The sequence below is a fragment of the Salvia miltiorrhiza genome, chromosome 7 (assembly GCF_028751815.1).
Source record: "Salvia miltiorrhiza cultivar Shanhuang (shh) chromosome 7, IMPLAD_Smil_shh, whole genome shotgun sequence".
Classification (NCBI taxonomy): Eukaryota; Viridiplantae; Streptophyta; class Magnoliopsida; order Lamiales; family Lamiaceae; genus Salvia; species Salvia miltiorrhiza.
In genome coordinates this window covers 56,879,147-56,903,107 of record NC_080393.1, presented here as the reverse complement: position 1 = coordinate 56,903,107, position 23,961 = coordinate 56,879,147, and the positions used below count along the sequence as shown (strand labels likewise).

General features: G+C 36.6%; 2 protein-coding genes across 2 annotated transcripts; both read left to right on the top strand.

Moving 5' to 3' along the window:
- The first annotated feature begins 7,735 nt into the window (after positions 1-7,735).
- LOC130994465 (late blight resistance protein R1-A-like) lies at positions 7,736-10,563 on the top strand. Its single transcript, XM_057919508.1, has 2 exons — positions 7,736-10,046; positions 10,196-10,563. The coding sequence occupies exons 1-2, from the start codon at positions 7,736-7,738 to the stop codon at positions 10,561-10,563; spliced, it is 2,679 nt and encodes an 892-aa protein (XP_057775491.1).
- A 6,280-nt stretch (positions 10,564-16,843) lies between these two features.
- LOC130994464 (putative late blight resistance protein homolog R1B-23) lies at positions 16,844-19,064 on the top strand. Its single transcript, XM_057919507.1, has 2 exons — positions 16,844-18,427; positions 18,555-19,064. The coding sequence occupies exons 1-2, from the start codon at positions 16,844-16,846 to the stop codon at positions 19,062-19,064; spliced, it is 2,094 nt and encodes a 697-aa protein (XP_057775490.1).
- The last annotated feature ends 4,897 nt before the right edge of the window (positions 19,065-23,961 follow it).

Sequence of the window (23,961 nt, the reverse complement as noted above, 5' to 3'; positions counted from 1 at the left end):
CCACTCCTGCACAAAGTCCGCCTCTCCACCCAATATCTCCTCCGCCGCTGGTATCTGAGGTAAGAACCCCTGAACTTACCACTGAAATTACTGGTTTCACTGATCATATGTCTCAAGATGTTGAAAGGGATCAGGGGGAGAATCAAGATGTTGAAAACAATCAGGGGGAGAATACAGCAAATGAAGGTACAAGGGGATATGTTCTACCGCCCAGGAGTACTCGGGGTATCCCTCCCAAGCGGTATACTCCGGAAAAGTTTGGGAAGAATTCTCGGTACGCAATTGGGAATGTCGCCAAAGGAAACCTATCCAAAACCGCCGCAGCTTATGAGGCGGCCCTGTATGATGAAGAAATACCACAAACAACAGAATAGGCTCTGAAAAATGAACACTGGAGAAATGCCATGAAGAAGGAGATAAATGCCTTGAACAGAAATCATACATGGGAGAAATGCAGACTGCCAAAAGGAAAGAAGACTGTGGGATGTAAGTGGGTCTTCACAATAAAAAGGAAACCCGATGGATCCATTGAGCGATACAAAGCTCGATTGGTCGCAAAAGGCTACACACAGATGTATGGGGTCGACTATGAAGAAACCTTCTCACCTGTTGCCAAGATGAATACTGTCAGAGTCCTTCTTTCCATTGCAGCAAACAAGGATTGGGATCTTCATCAGTTCGATGTCACCAATGCTTTCCTTCATGGGGAACTCGAGGATGAAAGGGAGGTTTACATGGATGTCCCTCAAGGTTTTTCAGGTGACTTTGAAGAAGGGGAGGTGTGCAGACTGAAGAAAACTTTATATGGCCTCAAACAATCTCCCAGGGCCTGGTTTGGACGCTTCACCGAAGCCATGAAGAAGTTTGGGTACCAACAAAGCAACGCCGACCACACCTTATTCTTGAAAAAGCAAGGTGATCTTATTTCGTGCTTAGTCATTTATGTTGATGATATGATCATAACAGGAGATGACTTAGAAGAAATTCAGAAGTTGAAAGAAAGCCTGTTCAAAGAGTTCGAGATGAAGGACTTAGGGAGACTGAAGTACTTTCTTGGCATTGAAGTACTCAGATCAAAGAAAGGAATCTTCATCAATCAAAAGAAGTACACTCTAGATCTTCTGGCAGAAACTGGGATGTTAGACTGCAAGCCAGCAGAAACTCCTATGGCCGTAAATCATGGTCTAGAGATTGTGCAAGGAGCTGAATCAACCGATCGTGGACAATATCAGCGTCTAGTAGGGAAACTCATCTATCTTTCCCATACTCGACCGGATATCGCATATGCTGTTGGTGTTGTGAGTCAATTCATGCACCAACCACAAGCGGATCACATGGAAGCTGCACTAAGAATCATGAGATACTTGAAGGGAACCTTCGACTATGGTGTGCTATTCAAGAAGACTGGACACCTCGAGGTACAAGCTTACACAGATGCTGACTGGGCTGGAAATCCAGTGGACAGGAAGTCAACAGCCGGATACTTTGCATTCATCGGAGGGAATCTGGTCTCATGGAGAAGTAAGAAGCAAAAGGTGGTAGCTCTCTCAAGTGCAGAAGCAGAGTTCAGAGGGATCAAGAGTGGGTTGACTGAAGTCCTTTGGTTAAGAAGACTGTTAACCGAGTTGGGCCTCCAACCAACACAAATATGTAAGATGTTCTGCGACAACAAAGCTGCAATCAGCATCTCAGAAAATCCTGTTCAACACGACAGAACAAAACATGTAGAAGTTGATAGGCACTTTATCAAGGAAAAAATTGAAGGAGGTATTGTGACGCTCCCATTCGTAAGATCTGAAGACCAACTCGCAGACATCCTTACCAAAGCTGTGAATCCTAAGAATTTTTCAGAGGTTCTTGACAAGTTGAGCATCGGGAATCCCGTTACACAACTTGAGGGGGAGTGTTGAAAGGAAAGAATCGATCAAGAGAAAATCACATCAATTTGGATCCCTTAATTTATGTTTCCTTTTCTTAACTTTCCATGTACTAGTTTCTTCTCCCCTATAAAGGGTGATTGTATTCTACAGATCAAAAAAGCAATACAAGAAACAATCTTCAATCTATCACTCTCTCTTACTATTATGACGATATCATATTTTAACAAAAACAAGAGAAGGGGTGATACAGGGTGAATAGCTAAGATTTATCCTTGCAGGAGGTGGCAGAGTGGGTGGATGTAGAACAGAGTGAAGTGGAATAGCTTTGGGTGGCAGATGGGACGGAACATCAGTAAATGGTCGATCTGTTGGGCTGGGCGCTGCAGGAGTGATCGGTCGTACAGGGGAAGATGGAAATGAGTCAGGTTGCGATGTTGGACCATCGGTGGTGGCGGAGGCTACCGACGGTGAGAAAATCGAGGGATGGTTGTGAGTGGTCAAGATTGGTGAAAGAGGTGATATAGTTGTGGGATCGGATGGTGGGTCTTGAGATACAAAAGAGATAGAGGACAACTGCTGAGATGAAGGTGGTGGATGTTCAGAGACGCAACGACTTGAGACATCCTCCATAGTAACCTCAACTCCAGCCATGAAATATGGAGATTTAGGTTCGCCAAAGTCATCCTCATCATTGGTGCCAAACAAAATCAAGTATTTGCTGCGGCATCGATGGTATCGGACCAGGTTTGGTCACAATTGTAACAAAGCCCGCGGTTGTTTTTCTCTTCGATTTCAGATGGGCTAAGACGGCGAATAGGAAGATGTGATGTGGAGTGAGTTGTATGTAAGATTGGGGGAAATGATCGTGGTGGATAGGGAGCTGGAGTAATGGGTGGTGGGGAAGGAGATGGAAACAGGGAGGAATCTGGAGTCGTAGTCGGTGATAGAGGGAATGGTTTTGTGACCTGCAAATTGGCGTAAATGGAGTGTTGCAAGTTGTAGATGGAGGTGTGAAGCTCTTCAATGGCGGCACAGATTTCAAATCTTGACATCTCTTTTTTTTTTTGGATAAAAATGTGATATTTCAAAGAGAGAAACTCTCAATGAAAGCACCAATTGATACGATCTGTATCAATGGTGGAGCAATTCAAGTAGCTCAAACTCCAGAAATCAAGAGAGAAGAGAGAGATTTGATAACTATCAACCAAAATATTCATTCAATCATCAATAAGCTTAGAGATTACACTATTTATATCTAATAATAAAAACCTAATGGGGTTTAGAGATTACATTATTTATATCTAATACTCCCTCCGTCCGCCAAAAGTATGGCACTTTGGTTGGGCACGAGATTTAATAAAATTGGTGATGATGTTGATGTAGTGGAGAAAGGGTCCCACCACTTTTTGAGATGTGTGGTTGAGATTGAATTTGGGGTGAGTTTTTTTGTAAATAAAGAGTGTTTGTAAGGATAAAATATAAAGGTGGAAGGTGGATGGTGGGACCATGGCTTTAAAAGGATAAAATATAATGGGCTGAAGCATAATAGGGCCAAGCCAGAGATGGGCTGGGCGTAACAACTTTCATATATCTCTAATTTTTTTTTTAATTTTCTTTAAAATCATACCAAAAAGCATCAAATTATCGTAAATCTCAACACTACGGCACAAATATGCATTCACAAGCAAAATACGAAAGGAAATGACAACAATTCATGATAGGTTAAGGTACGGAAATCATGTTCGTCAACCCCTCAAACTTAAAGCATTGTTTGTCCTCAAACAATAAAGAGGAGATAAATAAAAGATAACAAATATTTGATAATGAATTGGTGTCATCTAAAGAGCTTCAAATTTGTAAAAGTTTTCCAAAAGAATATCACAAGTAAATATGCAATCAAGAAATCACTAGTGTCAATGAGTTCAACATTAGAGCCTTCCTAGCTTGAATTTTCACAAGGTGAATATATCAATGAAGCACTCAATTCTCATGTTGATATGTAATGACAATTTCCACGTATGCATGAAGAGTGCATGTGCGAATATACACTCTTGAGGGACTCAATTGCAAAATGTTATAGTGTCAATTATAAAGAAGAGGGTTGAAGGAAGAGAAGATCAAAAACATTGTGGAACGTTGTTGTTTTATGTAGGAGTCTACATTCGGTTATTCGGTTCGGTTTTTGTCAGAACCAAATCAAATCAAATTTATGTTTGGTTTAAAAAAAATCGAACCGAACCGAATTAATCAGAAAAATCAATTTTTCTTAAAAAATAATTTTTTTAAAAAATGCTCAAAATTAGATTATATCATTATCCATCATTCATTTTAAAAACATATAATTAAAATATTATAATTATGGCTAGACTAGAAGTTAGATACTCCCCCGTCTCATAACAAGTGTCCTAGTTAGTTTAGTTCAGAACCACCTTTGAACCTTGACAGACATACGTACATAGCTCCAGCTTCACCTCTGAAACGGAAACCCATTAAATAATAGCGAATGAAGTTAGTTTAGTTTAGAGTTAGCTGTTAGTTTAGAGTTAGTTAAAACTAACAGCTGACGTGGCAAAATTGTTAGGAAGTTAAAGGAGTAAGTTAAACGTTTCTTTGTAAACACGTTTTCTGTAACCCTGCTCTATATAAAGAGCTTATACTGGAATGGAGAAACTGATCTTTACTTTCATATTTCCATAGCCAAATCTCCATTCCAGCCATGTCTACCACTACTCAATCATCCTCATCTCTTTCAACGATGCATCCAATCAATCTAAAATTGGATCGCACAAACTACAATTTCTGGAAAATTCAAGTGATCGCAACAGCGCGAGCTTATGGCTATTTTGGGACAAAGGATCCCATGTAGTAAAACATGTCATGCATATTTTTGTGTTACAAGGTGATATAAATAAATGTTTTGAATTTATGAGACCATTACAGACAATCATGCATGGCATAATGAACTAAATAAATAAATAATTTGTACCCATCTATACTATATTAAAGAGGGAGTTCTCGATTTCAAATTGATTTCAAATCAATTTCAAAATTGAATGACAATTTTGTAGTTATAATAAAATTGAAGGTTTATGTTTAAACTATACTATTTTCCATTTTTTTAACTTCTTATTTATTGTTTTATTTCTTTCCAAAGTTGTGAAATTCGATTAATTATTAAATATTTAATATGCATATCAAATTAAAGATCACGATAAGAGTTTTAATTTAATATATTTTATGTAAGTATTTGATTTAAAGTGTACAAATTAAATTTGTTTTAATATTAAAATTTTATAAATTTCTCTCTCCTCTGTCATCTTTTTGAAGAAAAAATGTATTTTTAATTCTTTTCTATTAGTAATTTATTTATTTATTATTATTTTTTTGCCTTTCATAATATCAAATTTTATAATTGTAAATTATTATTATTTTTAAATTTTTAAATATTCATTTCAAATATATTTAGTTAAAATTAATTTTTATATAAATATAAAAAATACAAAATATTTTTCCGTGCATTGCATGCGAGATACAAATGCTAGTCATAATATAAATAAGAGACTATTTCTTTATAAAGACGTTTGGTCTTGGTCAGCAACGTCAATTGCTAGAGATCATAATCCATCATAATCCACGCTAATTATCCGGTTAACATAAAACCAAACACGTCCTAACCCAATATTAATAATCCATCATAATCCACGCTAATTATCCGGTTAAATATTATCCCCCCTAATCCTTTACATAAAACCAAACACGTCCTTAAATTGGTAACTTAGTGCAACAACACGCGATGAGACTCTTGGATTAATTTAGGGACTTGCGCAAAATCTAAAATTGCACGACATGAAAAATAAATTCAGTCAAATGAAAAAGTTCGGTCACTTACAAGGCCTAAATTTGATGGTACGCTTGTGAGATGTCTTAGGTTTAATTCCCTATGCGTGCGGATAGCTTTCTCATTTTGTGTGGTAGTGATTTCGCCTGCGTGCAATTATTTTTTCATTTTTATGTGGTGTAGAGGTCTCGCCTTCGTGTTAGTTACTTATTTGATTTATATTAGATACATCTTGTAATTCAGAAAAAAATAAATATGAAACCATTTAATTCCATAGTTTTTTCAGGACTTGGTCAGAAACGATGATGGGATTAAAGGATCAAAAGTCTAGTCAATAGGTCAATATTTGGTCAAATTGGTAGTATGTTGATTTTCTTCTTTTCTACAAACTAATATTATACCCGTACATGCACGGTATGAATATTTTCTTTTTAAGTTTTTCATTTATAGAAAATAATTCATAAGGTTATTGTTGATACATAGAGTTCTATCTAGAGAAAAACTATAATAAATAATAATATACACTAATTGTTGGAATTGTGTTAAAAATGAAAGTGGGGATTTTTGTCCCACATTGGTTTTGCTATCAAAGTAGGTGGAGACCCTTAGGTTATTTAAGGAGTTCCAAGGTCTTTGATACAATTGCACCAATCACTACCTTTAGTCTTGTGATTACTTCTAGTTTGAAATTCCTTGCTCTTTGTTTTAGAGGGGTGAGAGGTTTTCAAAGGCTTGTAAGAGTGTAGTGGTTGTGAGTCGAGAGGGTGAGAAATACTGTGTGATTGTAGAAATTTATCATATAGTAATTTTTCAGTGTGTCGTGGTTTTTCTCCGGATTTGGAGTTTCCACGTTAAATTCTTGTGTTGTTAAATTGTGTCTATTTTTATTCTTATTTCTTGCTTCTACCAAGTTTGGATGGGGAACTGATTTCCCAACACTAATTCATAAGGTATACACCACTTGTCACCCTAACATTACATTTAAAAAAAACACCTAACAATTTTTTATAAAGTGCTTAAAGCTACTAACATACTAGTATATATAATATTTTGCGAGAGCAAATTAAACAAATTAGATCATTTTTTTTCTTTTCTTTTTTTAAATATTTATTTTCAAACACTTCAAAACATACTTAATTTATAAGGTTCAATATATTATAAAATGTTGCTAAATTTTATTGTGACCCTAAAATGAAGAATGAAAAGCAGAATGCAGTCTGTCTGGGCCGACCCAAGACTTTGATGGTTGGGCTAAAAGTAAAGTTCCCAAACAAACTTGGACACCAGTATATTTTTTTAGCCCATAACTGAAATTATAAGCTGCAAAATAAATGAAATATATTCTTTCAAAAATAAGAAAATTGATAATATACTATTCAAAAGATAACTTCGAATTTGAAATCAATTTCAAAATTACGTGGTAATTTTTTCTTTATCTTTTTATTTGTTTGTTTTATTTATTTATAAAATTATGAAATTTGACTAAACATGATAATAAAAAATTTAAATATGATAATATTATATCTATATTTATATTTCTTTCTCCTAGTTTATCAAAATATCTTAATCTTTCAATTATAATATTTCATCGATGCAAGGACTGCTTCGCATCATAAACTAATTCAATCATCGATGCTGGTGAAAGTCAACATCAAACACCAGCAATAAGTTTGATTAGCAGCAAACATGTAATTAATTGAATTAATGGCAGTGGTTATATTTTAAGAGCGACGTGCTTATTCAGACAACGGCAGCACATTTAAATATTCCATGTTGACTTAACCTCTATAATTGCACATATAAAAAGTTTGAATCCAACAACTGCAGCTTATTTTATTGATTTCAATAATGTTGCACATGACTTGTTCATCTGTATCTGCTATAAAAAGTTTCAAATCTCAATTGTGGAATCATAATACCTGATTAGCTAATTGCCTTCTTTCACCTCTCAAATATTAGTATCAGATATTTTCATTCACACTTCCCATAAATATATACATTATTCAAAGTGTTAATCATGGCGGCTTATGGAGCTCTGGTTTCTCTTATGCATATCATAGATCGCCTTGAAAAACATCCTTCCCCTCCAATTTCTATCCACAAACAGCAACTTGAATCTCTCACTCAAAATGTTACCTTCTTGCAGAAATTTCTTGATGCTTATATTTCCCCAGTTGTGGATGACCATGAGGTGGATCCATTGGAGCGTCGCATTGCTGATGCAGTTTATGCAGCTGAGGATGTCATCGAATCCCAAATTGTGCTTCAAATTGAAAACCAATCCACAATTCGTGGGAAGATGTCCAGTTTTATCAAATTGTTTGGAGCTTGGTGCAAATGCGCAACTATTGATGTAAATGCAGCTGAGGACTTCTATCACGATCTGCAACAAGTGATAGAAGAAATGAATTCAATCTCAACCGCAGCTGATCAACTGCAGAGAAAGGTCTCCTCAACTCATGCTGCCTCCTCTTCCACTGTTATCAAGAAGGATGTCTTGGAGATTGTTGCCGCAGCTCAATTGCCGAGAAAGGTCTCCTCAACTCATGCTGCCTCCTCTTCCTCTGTGAAGGAAAGCATGATGGTGGGCTTCAAGGAGGTGTTACTTGAAGTGCTGGATAAGCTCACCGGAGGCCAACGCAGTCGCCAAATCATCCCAATCATGGGGATGGGCGGCATTGGTAAGACCACTCTTGCCCGACATCTATTTGAGCATGCGCTTGTTAAAGAGCATTTTGATATTTGTGCTTGGACTACGATTTCTCAAACTTATAATGTCGGAGAAACACTTAGAGAAGTTCTTTTCCAAGCAAGTAGGGATTCGGGTAGTGATCTGAATGAGGTTGAATTGGGAGAAAAATTGTACAAGTATTTATACGATAGGAGGTATCTCATAATTATGGATGATATGTGGAGTATAGAGGTGTGGGACAAGATCAGGTCTTCCTTTCCTGATTGCAATGATGGGAGTCGAATCATTGTAACAACTAGGCTGTCAAACTTGACTTCGCAGTTGAGAGAGTCTTATGGCGTTGGTATGAAATTTCTAGATGAGGCTAGTAGTTGGGATTTGTTCACCAACATTGTGTTTGGGGGAGAAAGTTTCCCTCATGAGTTGGAGAACATTGGAAAGAATATTGTAGCAAATTGTAAAGGGCTTCCTTTATCAATTGCTACAATTGGAGGTCTTTTGGCAAAATCTGAGCGTGCAAGAGAATATTGGGTGCGTATAGAGCAAAATTTAAATTCAATTGTGATTACGAATAATGATGAATTTTGCTTGAAAATATTGCGATTGAGCTATACCTATCTGCCCAACTATTTGAAGCCATGTTTTTTGTATATGGGTGTTTTTGAGGAAGATCGTTCAATCCGTGCCTCAATGCTGAAGAAGCTATGGGTTTCTGAAGGATTTTTGAAACCCGTGAGTGGAAAATGTTTGGAAACAATAGCAGATGAGTACTTGAAGGAGTTGGTAGATAGAAATCTGATTTTAGTTGATAAGTTGGGGGAGTTTAGTGGAAATATAAAGTTTTGTAAGATTCATGATTTGTTGAGAGACTTATGCTTGAAAGAAGTTGAAAAAGAGAGGTTTTATGATATCATAGAAAAGTCTCCATCAGTCATAGACAATGAACGCCGTCGGGTTGTTTTTCAAAATGTTGGAAGAGGGGTAATAAGTGAAGTCTCGCGATCTTTGTCACATGTTCGTTCTATAATATGTGATGGGAATAGCTTTGTAAGGCCTCACAATTTCAGATTGTTGAGAACATTCAAAGCATATGATACAGATATACATCAATATGGAGATGATGGTGATCATTTCCTAGGCGATGTTTTTCAATTGGTGAACTCACGGCACCTTGCTGTTAGACTTCATAGGAAGTCAAAATTCCCGTCTTCAATCAATTTGCTTTGGAATCTATCTACGTTAATAGTTAAGCAGTGTACATTCCATGAGTCTTGGGATATGATAAGATGTAGTATTGTTCTTCGTTGGCCTGATGTTATTGCTCCGATTGAGATTTGGAAATTGCATCAACTTAGGCATCTCGAGTTTGTGGAAGACGCATTGATTCTACCAGATCCTCCGAGTGAGATGGTTATCATGGAGAATCTACAAACACTGAGAAGAGCAAATAATTTGTATTTGAATGAGGATGTGGTTAAAAGAATCCCCAATGTCAAGAAACTGCATCTACTTTACAGATCCGAAGAAATGGAGAGTTTGAGTGAATTGAAAGAAATGGAGAGAGCAAACTGTTTGACGTATCTTGAGTGTCTGAGTAAATTGGAAAACTTCTACTGCGACATCAGTGATAGAATAAGTATTTGCAGAGGATTAGTTTCCCACACTCCCTCAAGAAGTTGAGGTTATCTCTCAATTATGTTACGGAGTTGGAAGAGATATTGGAAAAGATAGGGTGGTTGCCCCTTCTTCACAAGTTAGTAATTGAACACGGTGTCTTCAAAACAGGCAAGTGGGACACTATTGAGGGCCAATTCCGGAGCCTCAAGCTACTTGAATTGGACAGGTGTAGTGGTCTACAAAATTGGACGATGGTAGAGAGCTCCCACTTTCCACTTCTCCAGGAGCTTCGTCTTCGATATTTGGATGAATTGGAGGAGATCCCTTCCGAAGTTGGAGAAATACCAACGCTGAAATCAATTACTTTGGAATATTGCAGTGAATCAGCGGTAGAGTCAGCTGCAAAGATAGTAGAAGAACAACAGGATTTATATGGAGACCAACTTGACCTTCATGTTCGAGTTCTACTTTGGGACAGAGACGAAAGACTGCAGAGCTTGGCAAGTCCCAACTTTGAAGTTACAGTGAGTGGTTAATTATTAGAATCATCCAAGATTGTTAGTTACAAGTTCAGACCTTTTGTTTCGTAAGCTTATAAAACTTTGAGCTTTTGTTGCTTCAATTCATTACTGTAAGTTATCTCCACAAGTCTATCTTATTGTTCCTTTTGTTCTACTTAAATAACCGATTTATTAGTTTCTCTTCCTTTTGGGAAACTTAAATGCTTAAACTTTCTTACATTACATCATTAAATTGCCGTTGCTGCTCATTTCTGACCACAATAATAATAATGACACATTGGCAAACATAAATGCGTTATCAATTGATGTTTTCTAATTCCAGGTTCTTTGATACTCCCTCCGTCCGCCAAAAGTAGACCATTTTTACTATATTGGGCGTCCGCAAAGAGTAGACCACTTTCCTCTTATGGAAATGGTCCTACCACCCACTTTAATCTTTTATCCTTACAAACACTCTTTATTTACAAAAAAAACTCACTCCAAATTCAATCTCAACCACACATCTCATAAAGTGATGGGACCCTTTCTCCACTACATCAAAATCACCACCAATTTTATTAAATCCCGTGCCCAACCAAAGTGGTCTACTTTTGACGGACGGAGGGAGTATAAAACTAGAATGGTTACTGTGTGTATAATATACTCCCTCCGTCCCATAAGCTTAGGCTGGTTGAGATTTTTTTACAAAGATTAAGAAAAATCATTGGAAATGAAAATATATAAGTAAATTTCCTATTATGCCCATATTTATTATTTAATGATGTATTAAAGTGGAAGTAAATTAAAGAATTTAATAAGGATATAATAGTAAATGAGTAAAAAAATATTACTTTTTATGGTAACAAGCCTATATAAATGAGACATTCAAAAAAGGAAAACAAGCCTAAGCTTATGGGACGGAGGGAGTAATAAAGAAAGTTACTATTTAATAACCTTAATTTTTGCTTCTGTAGGAACGACCTTAATTTGTTTAACAAATAATACCAAAACTATATTATTGTTATTATTATAGAAAAGAAAATTTGTGGTTCTAGACTTTCCCGCTAAAATAAATACCTACTCCCTCCGTCCACTAATTGTTGGCATAGGAGGCAAAACACGAGTTTTAAGAAAAAATGTATTTTTATTAGTTGAGTGGAGAAAGTGACCCACAATTTATTAACGTCAATGCAATTAGGCCATAATTTATTAAAGGGACCCACAATTTTGATTAAAATATAATTATAAATTTACCCAAAATAGATAGGACATAAATTGGTGGACGGACAAAAAAGACAAGTAGGCTAACAATTAGTGGACGGAGGGAGTAATTTTTTTTTTCTTAAAAAAAGTTGCCCAAATTAAAAGTTATTTCCCTTTGGCATAATTTCTTAAGGCGCGAAGAGGGTGTTTATTTTGAAGGATTAGTCTTGATAAATATAAATAGTAAGGGTAATCCCTTGTTTAGTTTGATGGATTGAAATTTTGGAATATCTCAAAGTCCTTAATTATTTTTATCATTTAAGCTAGTTTTATTTAATTCTTATCCATTGTAAATGTGGGATTAGAGAAATCCTACTCATAAGAATAAAATTATTCAATTATATATATATATCCTATATATACTATCAATCATGCAGTAAACGCCCCTAAGCCTCGTCGTATTCCCTAGGCGATTTCTAACTCTTTCTTTTTAACTCACTTATGCATGCAATTCCTTTTATTTACCTTCATTTTTTGTTTTATTTTTTCATTTACATTTTTGAGAGGCCAAAGTTTTTTTAGGCCCGTAACTTTGATAGTTTTGCAAATAGAGGACAATTTTTTTCAGGCTTGTAATTATAGGACAATATTTAAAAAAATAGACATTGGTAGGACAAATTGAGCCCGATGCCTACGTGGCTGACAAGTAAGCTATCCAGTCAGCTTACTTCTCATAAGGCTTACTTCTAGATCAGCTCTGGGGTCAGCTCTATCAGTCAGCTCTGGCGATCAGCTCTGGCGGTCAGCTCTGGGGTCAGCTCTGGTGGTCAGCTTTGGGGGGTCAAGCCTCAAACTTCAGGGCTGACCACCAGAGCTGACCGCTAGGGCTGACCGCCAGAGCTGATCGCCAGGGCTGACCGCCAGAGCTGATCGCCAGAGCTGACCCCAGAGCTGATCGCCAGATCTGACTGACAGAGCTGACCCCAGAGCTAAGAAGTAAGCCTTATAAGAAGTAAGCTGACTGGATAGCTTACTTGTCAGCCACGTAGGCATCGGGCTCAATTTGGGCTCAATTTGTCCTACCGATGTCTAATTTTTTAAATATTGTCCTATAATTGCAAGCCCGAAAAAAATTGTCCTATATTTGCAAAACTACCAAAGTTACGGGCCTAAAAAAACTTTGGGCTCTATTTTTGATGATGATAGGTTTAAAATTTAATAGATATGTAAAATTAATTATGGAGTTTTAAATTTTTACTATAATATATACCTTGAAAATATAAAATAGATTGCATGTGTACATATAAAAAATATATATATGCACATCGTTTCAAATAACACTACATATCGAATTGCATAATGAAAATACTCAATTGTGGTTCTATTTTAAAGTTTACACAATTTAAATCAGGATGCGGTTCGGGTCGTGATACGGGTCAGGGTCTGGATGCGGCCCACTTGCACTTAAGTTTTTGTGAACTGAAATTATAAGCTACAAAATAAATGAAATATATACTTTCAAAAATAAGAAAATCTATAATATATTAAAAATGTAACTTCCAATTTGAAATCATTTTCAAAATTAAGTGGTAATTTTGTAATTATAATAAAATTAAAGATTTATTTGTAAAACTATATATTTTATTTTTTATTTCCTTTTGCTTTATCTTTTTATTTGTTTGTTTTATTTAGGAATTTATACTTGCCCACACTAAATCATAAGTAATTTGGTGATTGAGTCTTTAAAATTTCTTATGAATGGATCTTCGAATTTCTCTTAAGAGTTTGGATTCATAGTGAATGGATCTTTGTTTGAAACTTTATTGTTTTAGTTTTCGTGAAATTCATAGTGAATGGGCATTTGGAATTTCTACATAATAATGTGGAATAGCTCATCTTGATTTGTGTGGAATAGCTCATAGTGAATGGGTATTTTTTCAGCTACGGAATTAGTGTTTTTAGCTACGGGAAATAGATGCCAATCAATGGGTTCTGGTTCCTACATATTTGTACATAATAAGTCCTACAACCAGGAAATAGCTACAATGTATCGCCAATATTTCTGATTCTTGGTCACTGATATGAATAATAAGGTGTAGGGAAACTTGCACCCATTTAGGTAAAGATCAATATCACTGTCAAAATAGGTTAGTTTGTAATATTATTTGGACAAAAATCACAGGACCATCAGGTAATTTATTGGAAAAAGTCGAAACAAAGCGAAAACTAAAAGTATCAATGAAACACCAAAATATCAAAATTTCTTCTCATGACTTTTACTCAATAGCAATATATATCCACCAAAAGTAAGACAACAATATCTCTGTAAACACCATTACTGCCAAATCCTTTATAGACAAACCTGGTCTAGCTCTAAACATGTTGAGATACTGCATTGATATCCACTTTGATGTAGCTAGTTTATTGTTCATTGATCTAGGGCACACATGTTCTCCCGTAAGAGTCTTAATCATAAATACATACTGCCATAACATCTCTACTTACAAGGAGGATTGCATTTAGCTTCCATTCGAGTCTTACATACGCTACTAAAATGAAGAGGTCGTCCATTCTCTATTGCAACTGTAGTCAATGCCTCTTTAGCCTAATAGCCATATATCCTCAAATCTCATACCAAGTGTGATGTGTAATCTCTTGTGGACATATTTTTTAATCATAAACTACCCTATTTCTCCTTGGTTTTACATTAGCATATTCATCTTCAGTTGAAGATGAATAAACTTCTGCATTAGATTCATTATAATCAGATATAGCCCCATCGCCATCTCTATGGAACTCATGCACAACTACATCAACATCAATATTCTCAAAAGAGACACCAACAAATCTATCAAACACATCTCTTGGAACACTATTAATGTTTTTCAAATTCTTCCTAGCATCTACATATTCATCATGCATCTTCAAGTTCCAAGTCATTATCACTTAAAGAGTCATCTGTTTCACATTCAAATGGGATATAATCTATGTCGTCTTCTGAGTTTTCATCTGTATCCTCTTCCCTACCCCTAGTTTCCACATCCAGCTTACCTTCATCATATATAGTTCATTGTTGTCAAATAGCTCAAGTCTGGACAACCATGTATAGGATTACTGGATTCGGCTATAGATTTAGCCTCCACCTTAGGGGCTAATCTGATACTTAACCCAAGAATAAATTATCCCAATACACATGGCCCAACTTTTGTACTTTATTTTCGAGGTCAAGATACCCAAATCTATCTTCATCAAAACCAACTAAACTTCCTCCCAAATAAATTGTATGTTCTTCCATCCAAGAAATACATCCCCCATGGTATATATATACGGAAAATGTTTCACTGCAATATAAATTAAATGAGTTGCAATTAGTTAAATAATTTAACCACAATCAACAATCCTAAGTAAACCCTTTATTGTGCTGTGATATACCCCTTAAATCGTTACAAAATGTGAAAAGACACACGAATTGAAAGAGACAAAATATACATTAAGAAAAACAAAGAGGACCTACCCGTCGGCCATACTCTAACCAAAACCATCCAAACACTGACATAATAAGAATACTCACGGTATATTCCTTCGAGCAAGAAAAGAAAAAAAGTTTGCAGTTGAAATGTTAGATTACTCCCTCCTAAAAAAAAAAGAATAAGAATTGTCACTATTTTTTTAAAAAATAAAATATCATCAACTTTACATAAGCAATAGTTATCTTCTGAAAATTTTAATTCTAGTTTATTTATTCATTTATTTTTTTTCCAATTTTAAGTTTATTTATTTATTTATTTCCAGTTTATTTATTTTCAAATTTTAAGTTTATTTATTTATTTATTTCCAGTTTATTTATTTTCTAAATTTTCAGTTTATTTATTTATTTTCGAATTTTCAGTTTATTTATTTATTTAATTCCATTTTATTTATTTTCTGAATTTTCAGTTTATTTATTTATTTATTTTCGAATTTTCAGTTTATTTATTTATTTCCAGTTTATTTATTTTCTAAATTTTCAGTTTATTTATTTATTTTCGAACTTTAAGTTTATTTATTTTCTAAAAAAAATAATTTTCCAGATTTTAATTAAATTATTTATTTATTTTTGAATTTTCAGTTTATTTATTTATTTAATTCCAGTTTATTTATTTTCTAATTTTTTTTCCAGATTTTAATTTATTTATTTAATTCCAGTTTATTTAATTTCTGAATTTTCAGTTTATTTATTTATTTATTTTCGAATTTTCTGTTTATTTATTTATTTATTTTTAGTTTATTTATTTTCTGAATTTTCAGTTTATTTATTTATTTATTTTTGAACTTTAAGTTTATTTATTTTCTAAAAAAATTATTTTCTGAATTTTCAGTTTATTTATTTATTTATTTTCGAATTTTCAGTTTATTTATTTTCCAGTTTTCAGTTTATTTAATTAAAGAGTAAAAAAAAGAAAGAAAGAAATAGCTTATAAAAAAAAAAGAACACTTTAATAAGTCAAGGCATTAAAATAATAATGTCAAATAGCTAATGAAAGATTAATAAAAGTAATCAAAATATATTATCACTACACTTTTAGTCTTTTACACCACCTTTTTCAGCTTTCTTAGTTTCCGTGCCGACCATCAAATGGGTAGTTGATTGGTGGACGGAGGGAGTATATATTACTCTGTAGTTCCTTTCGATGAGAAGAAGAAAAATATGCTTTAAAATTATACAGGAAATTAATCCAAATATAAAAACGTTTCTTATGGTTTGGGCGGGGTGCAAATGCTAGTTTATTTTAATGAAGAAGACAAGATATATAAATAAAATCAGAAATTAAATAGAGTAACATAACTAACAGTGACAGTTAGTAAGATATTCGGTGGAATTTTCTTTTGAATCAACCTTACTTATATATGGTTTTTTCTTTAACATTGCAACGAAGTAGTGAGAAAATGAAGTAGAAGCTACGCAGAATTTTCTTTTGAGTCAACGTATTTAATATGTGGTCCTTTCTTTGACACTAGCGAGGAAATTAAGTAGAATCTTCCCTCACAAAAAAAGGATAAAATATCATCTCATATATTTTCATTCACACTTCCCACAAATAAAAATATTCTGTCTGCATTCAAGGAGTTAATTATGGCGGCTTATGGAGCTCTGGTTTCTCTTATGCATATCATAGATCGCATCGAAAATCATCCTTCCCCACCAATTTCTATCGACAAACAACAAGTTGAATCTCTCACTGAAAATGTTACCTTCTTGCAGGATTTTCTTGATGCTTATATTTCTCCAGTTGTCGATGACCATGAAGCGGATCCATTGGAGCGTCGCATTGCAGATGCAGTTTATGCAGCTGAGGATGTCATCGAATCCCAAATTGTGCTTCAAATTCATAACAGATCCAGAATTTGTGGGAAGATGTCCTGTTTTATCAACTTGTTTCGAGCTCGGTGTAAATGCGCAACTATTGGGGAGGACTTCTACCACGATCTACAACAAGTGATAGAAGAAATGAATTTGATCAAGAAGGAAGCCATGGAGATTGCAACCGCAGCTGATCAACAGCAGAGAAAGGTCTCATTAACTCATGCTACCTCCTCTTCCACTGTGAAGGAAAGCATAATGGTGGGCTTCGACGAGGTGTTACGTGAAGTGCTGGATAAGCTCACCGGAGTTCATGGCAGTCTCCAAATCATTCCAATTATGGGGATGGGCGGCATTGGTAAGACCACTCTTGCCCGGCATCTATTTGAGCATGCGGTTGTTAAAAAGCATTTTTATATTCATGCTTGGACTACGATTTCTCAAACTTATAATGTTAGAGAAACACTTAGAGAAGTTCTTTTTCAAGCAAGTGGGGATTCGGGTAGTGATGATCTAAGTGAGAGAGAATTGCGATTAAAACTATACCAGTATTTATGGGGCAGGAGGTATCTCATAATTATGGATGATATGTGGAGTATAGAGGTGTGGGACAAGATCAAGTTTTCCTTTCCTGATTGCAAAAATCATGAGAGTCGAATAATTGTAACAACTAGGCTGTCAAACTTGAATTTGCAGTTGGATGAGTATTATGGCGTTAGTATGAAATTTCTAGATGAGGCTAGTAGCAGGGATTTGTTCACCAACACTGTGTTTGGTGGAGAAAGTTTACCTCATGAGTTGGAGGATATTGGAAAGAGTATTGTAGCAAATTGTAAAGGGCTTCCTTTATCAATTGCTACAATTGGAGGTCTTTTGGCAAAATCTGAGCGCACTACAGAATATTGGATGCGTATAGAGCAAAATTTAAATTCAATTGTGAATACGAATAATGATGAATTTTGCTTGAAAATATTGCGAATGAGCTATACCTATCTACCCAACTATTTGAAGCCATGTTTTTTGTATATGGGTGTTTTTAAGGAAGATCGTTCAATTCGTGTCTCAATGCTGAAGAAGCTATGGGTTTCAGAAGGAATTTTAAAACCCGTGAGTGGAAAATGTTTGGAAACAATAGGAGAAGAGTACTTGAAGGAGTTGGTAGATAGAAATCTGATTTTAGTTGATAAGTTGGGGGTTAGTGGAAATGTAAAGTTTTGTAAGATTCATGATTTGTTGAGGGACATGTGCTTGAAAGTAGTTGAAAAAGAGAGGTTTTATCATATCATAGAAAAGTCTCCTTCAGTCATAGATATTAATGAACGTCGTCGGGCTGTTTTTCAAAATGGTGGAAGAGGGGTAATAAGTGAAGTCTCGAGATCTTTTTCAAACAGAGAGAGCAAACTCTTTTAGCTATCTTGAGTGTCTGAGTAAATTGGAAAACTTGTTATGCCGCTTCCATTATGGATATGATGAGTATTTGCAGAGGCTTACTTTCCCACACTCTCTCAAGAAGTTGAACTTATTTCTCTATTATCATGCGGAGTTGGAAGAGATATTGGAAAAGATAGGGTGGTTGCCCCTTCTTCACAAGTTAGTATTACATCGTGGTACCTTCAAAACAGGCAAGTGGGACACTATTGAGGGCCAATTCGAGAGCCTCAAGCTACTAGAATTGAACTTCTGTCAAGGTCTAAAAAGTTGGATGATGGCAGAGAGCTCCCACTTTCCAGTTCTGCAGGAGCTTCGTCTTCGAAGTTTGGATGAATTGGAGGAGATCCCTTCCGAAGTTGGAGAGATAGCAACGCTGAAATCAATTTATTTGGAAGATTGCAGTGAATCAGCGGTAGAGTCAGCTGCAAAGATAGTAGAAGAACAAGAGGATTTATATGGAGACCAACTACACTTTCATGTTCGAGCTATAGTTGCAAAAGCACACGAAAGACTGCAGAGCTTAGCAAGTCCCAACTTTGAAGTTACAGTGAGAGCTTATTAGAATCATCCAAGATTGTTATTTACAAGTTCAGACCTTTTGTTTCGTAAGCTTATAAAACTTTGAGCTTTTGTTGCTTCAATTCATTACTGTAAGCTATCTCCACAACTCTATCTATTGTTCCCGATGGGCTAGCCCGAAACCCGAATACTTAACATAAAATATTTAGATATAAAAATTAAAACATGAAAAAATATTATAAAGTCTCATCGTTTCATTTTTTTGTATTTTTGAGATGCTTTGATTCTATGAGTTCAAACTATTGTCGGATATTTTATTATTTTTTCTTTAACAAAGTTGAACATTTTATTGTTACCAACTTATTTTATATGTTATGTAATCTTGATTTTTTTTTTCTTCAACATCTTATATTTTTGCATTTCATGCTTGCTATATAATTTATAGGGTTAATTGCATGTAATATCATGAACTTAATGCGAAATCCAAATTTAGCACGAATTTAAAAAGTTCCAATTAATATCACTACCTATGCCCCGTGTCCAATTTTAGCACCGTTTTGTTTTCCGACAGAACCACGTGGCAATGACGTGTCTTCCGGTAGACACGTCATTGCCACGTACTCCGAAGAGAGAGAGAGAGAGAGAGGGGGCTAAAATCGGCGGGTTTGCAGAGGGCGGCGCGACGACCCCGACCCCCCCTCCCCCCACCTCAGCCTACCAGAATGATGAGGGTGGCGGCGTCGCGAGGAGGGGAGTCTCCGAGAAGGGGAATCGCGCGAAGGGGAATCGCGCAGAGGGCGGCGGCGGCGCGACTGAAAATTCTGGAATTGGGGGTAGGGTTTGAAAATTCTGGAATTGGCGGCACACGTCGCCGGAATCGCGAGGAGGAGGTGAGAGGTGGAGGCGGCAGCACTCGTCGCCGGAATCGCGAGGAGGAGGTGAGAGGCATGGGCGGTGGAAGAGGAGGAGGTGAGGGTGGAGGCGGCGGCACTCGTTGCCGGAATCGCGAGGAGGAGGTGAGAGGCGTGGGCGGTGGAAGAGGAGGAGGTGAGAGGCGTGGGCGGTGGAAGAGGAGGAGGTGAGGGTGGAGGCGGCGGCACTCGTCGCCGGAATCGCGAGGAGGAGGTGAGAGGCGTGGGCTGTGGAAGAGGAGGAGGTGAGGGTGAAGGCGGCGGAAGAGAGAGAGAGAGAGAGAGAAAGAGAGAGAGAGCTTAGCTCGCCGGTCGGAAGCTTGTACCGGCAAGCCACGTAGGATCGAAGCATGTGCCGACAAGCCACGTCAAAAAACGGTGCTAAAATTGGACACGGGGCATAGATAGTGATATTAATTGGAACTTTTTAAATTCGTGCTAAATTTGGATTTCGCGTTAAGTTCATGATATTACATGCAATTAACCCTAATTTATATCTTTGATTTCTATGTATATTTTATACATTAATTAATATACATTGGATCATTAAGAATTACAAAATATAAATGATTATTTTATTTTTATGCCTTCAACTCGATTAGCCCGATGGGCTAGCCCGAAACTCGAACGTTTAGGGTTAGGGTTGAAAATTTATAACCCGACAAAATCCTCAGCCCGATTAGCCCGCACCCGATTAATCCGAAACCCTATAGAGCTGGCCCGATTGACATTCCTCAACAAAGCTTTGCTACAGTTCAGTGACTCCTTGACTAGCTCTCACTCTTGTGATTGACCTTTAATCCGAGAATATAAGGTAAGATAAATGTCTCAAGCAAATTCTCGATTAATGAGAATCTGTTATTTAATAACTCATGATTATTATTCAGGTAATTATTATTCTAGGACAATAATCCGAGAAATTCTAATAATAATCCAAATTATAGGATTAAAGCTTTATTTTTTTTCCAATTGAAATGGGCATAAATTTCATGACTTAACAGTGACAGTCTATAAAATTAAATCTCATTACAATATGCCAAGATGGTAGACTTATGTAAATGAAAGAGGACTTTGGTGAAACCCACATTGCTCCCCCTCCCACAACTGACGAAATAATCACATGATATTGTTGTATGGAGCTATAGTATTAATTTTCGATTGTTACTAACATTAGGGTGAAGAAAAATAAATTATTAACTTTTAAAGCCTAACAAGTTAATTTATAGATCAAGTTTAAGAGGCAACCCTAATGAAGCAAACATATTGACATGATTTGTTAATTAATAACAAATCAACGTATCAAACCACTATCGTCTCCAGACCTAATGGTAAAAAGAGGACCGTAACTTTCAGGATTTTTAGAAAAATGACTATAAGTTACGGATTTTGAAAATAAGGACTATAATTTTTTTTTTACATTTACACTCCTGTTTTGGGCCTAAAATTAATTATTCGGACTTTTGATGCCACCTAGAGCCCGTTGCTGATCTGAACTGCCATGTCAACTTTTTTGTAATTTTTTTTTTGTTTCTTTTTTGTATTATCATTATTTTAAGTTTCGCTTTTAAGCTTAAATATGCTTAAAATAATGATAATACAAAAGCTTAAAATAATGATAATACAAAAAAGAAACAAAATTTTTTTTTGCAAAAAAGTTTACATGGCAGTCCACGTCAGCAACGGGCTCTAGGTGGCATCAAAAGCCCGAATAATTAATTTTGGGCCCGAAACAGGAGTGTAAATGTTAAAAAAATAAATTAAAATCTTTATTTTTAAAATCCGTAACTTATAGTCCTTTTTTCTAAATATCCTGAAAGTTATGGTCCTATTTTTAGCATTAGGTCATCGTCTTCGTGACCTAATGCTAAATCAATGCCGATCCCATTTCTGCAAAACTTACTCGAATAACTCTTTCAACAACTCATAAAAACAACTTCAAAGTTGGGACTTGCCAAGCTCTGCAGTCTTTCGTCTCCTTTCCAAAGTAGAACTCGAACATGAAGGTCCAGTTGGTCTCCATATAAATCCTGTTGTTCTTCTACTATCTTTTTAGCTGACTCTACCACTGATTCACTGCAATATTTCAAAGTAATTGATTTCAGCGTTGCTATTTCTCCAACTTCTGAAGGGATCTCCTCCAATTCTCGTAATCTTAGAAGACTGAAGGGATCACTTGTTGTAGATCGTGATACAAGTCCTCCTCAATAGTTGCGCATTTACGCCGAGCTCGAAAGAAGTTGATAAAACTGAACATCTTCCCACGAATCGTGGATCGGTTATGAATTTTGTGGAGTGTTGGCCCAATTTCATTAACCCCCAAGCCCAAGCCCAAGCCCAAGCCCATCCCCTTTATACCCTAAGTCCAAATCAGCCCCCCCATTTCTTCACTCCCGTGCGCCGCTGATCTCTCTCTCCCATCTGCGCCCTTCCAGTTCCCTCCACCTCCCGACTCCTCGGTTCTCCTTCCGTCTTCAATTCTCCACCCCCTTCCCGATGCCTCCCATCCTTTTAAATCTGGCCCTAATTCTTCACAGCAAGGAGAAGGTCTTCAGGCAATTTCTCAAGAAGGCTCTGCTACTCCTTCTAAGATTTCTCTCCTGTGTGTGAACGAGGCCTTCCTTGTTGCTGTGAGAGTTATCACCGGATTCCTGCCCACCGGATTCCTGATTGGTGATACTCTGGTTGATTGTGTTGTCATCGGAATTCCTGCCCTTAGGATTCCTGCTGTTGGTGACTGACCATCTGAGATTTGAGCGCCTATCTGCTCTCACCATTCCTTTGTGCTGTGATCATTAACGCTGCCGGAAGAAGCTCTGCCTACCGTGGGAAAATCTGAGCCAAAGTGTCCCGAGGACACATTTTCCCACTTCAATCATTTCTGCACTTTCCTGCTCTTCTGTCTCATTTTGCTTTTCTTCACTTTGTATCAGTTTACTTGTTGGTTTATTGGTGTTCTACAGGTACAGGTACAAGAGGAGTGAAGACGACGAAGAAGAAGGAACGTGAAGTGGATCTTGGCACTAGAGTGTCGAGTGAGAAGGACTGGAGGTTCGGGAAACAAGAGGAGTAATCCCGGCAAGGCGAAGATACCCAACAGTGGTATCAGAGCCACGGGGACCTTGCCGGGGCTCCCCCCGAAGACATCCCTCTCACCCCGCCGCCCTTTGGCTGCGCCGATTCGCTCCCGACGAGCAAGGTTTTGGTAAGACCGACTCTTCCCCTACCTGGGAAGTCGGCTCTGGTAAATTGGCTGAATCACTAAGACTCCTAGATTCTAGGATTGGTGTTGCCTGCTATTTTTTTGTTCTTTTACCTGTTTTTGTCTGGTATCTTGCGATCCTATTACCCTTTTTTGCTTCCGCGTGTTGCCTTGTCATCTCGATATACCCCTGGCATTTCAAAGCCAAGTGAGATTCTCCCTTGCATTTGGTCCAGTTCGTCTGGATTCTCCTTTAAAGGAGTCTCCTCGTGCGAGTACCCTGGAAATCAAGGGAGAAAGGGGGCTATCTAGATAGGCTGTATGTGATTTGATTCCTTACTGTTTCCGCTGTTGTTTTGCTCTCTCTGGTGTTTCTGCTTTGTTCTGTAAAATCTCTCTTGGATTGAGAGTTTTACCGTTTTCTGGACTCAGATAGTCCTCTTGGAACTCCTTGGAGGGATCAGTGTGAAACCTTGCTCCACAGATCAATCTGTGCTGAGATCTGGGCTCTTCCCTGCTCCTGAACTCCAGAAGTTTCCTTCCTTGAGGTCCTAGTGACCTTTTGTTGTGGTGTTATTTGCTCTGTGGTCTGACTGACCTGTTACTCTGTGGTTGTTGTGGTTTTCTGTGAAAAGTGTGTTTGCTTAAGTGCTGCATCTGCATTCACCATGAACAACTTGCATATGGTGCCATTCAATGGCCGGGATGATTTTCAAGATTGGAAAACCAAAATAGAGTGCATTTTAGTCAAGGAAAAGGTTAATAAAGCTCTGTTGTCTAAAATTGACAAATCTGTGACTGATGAGAAACTGCATGATATGAATGATAAT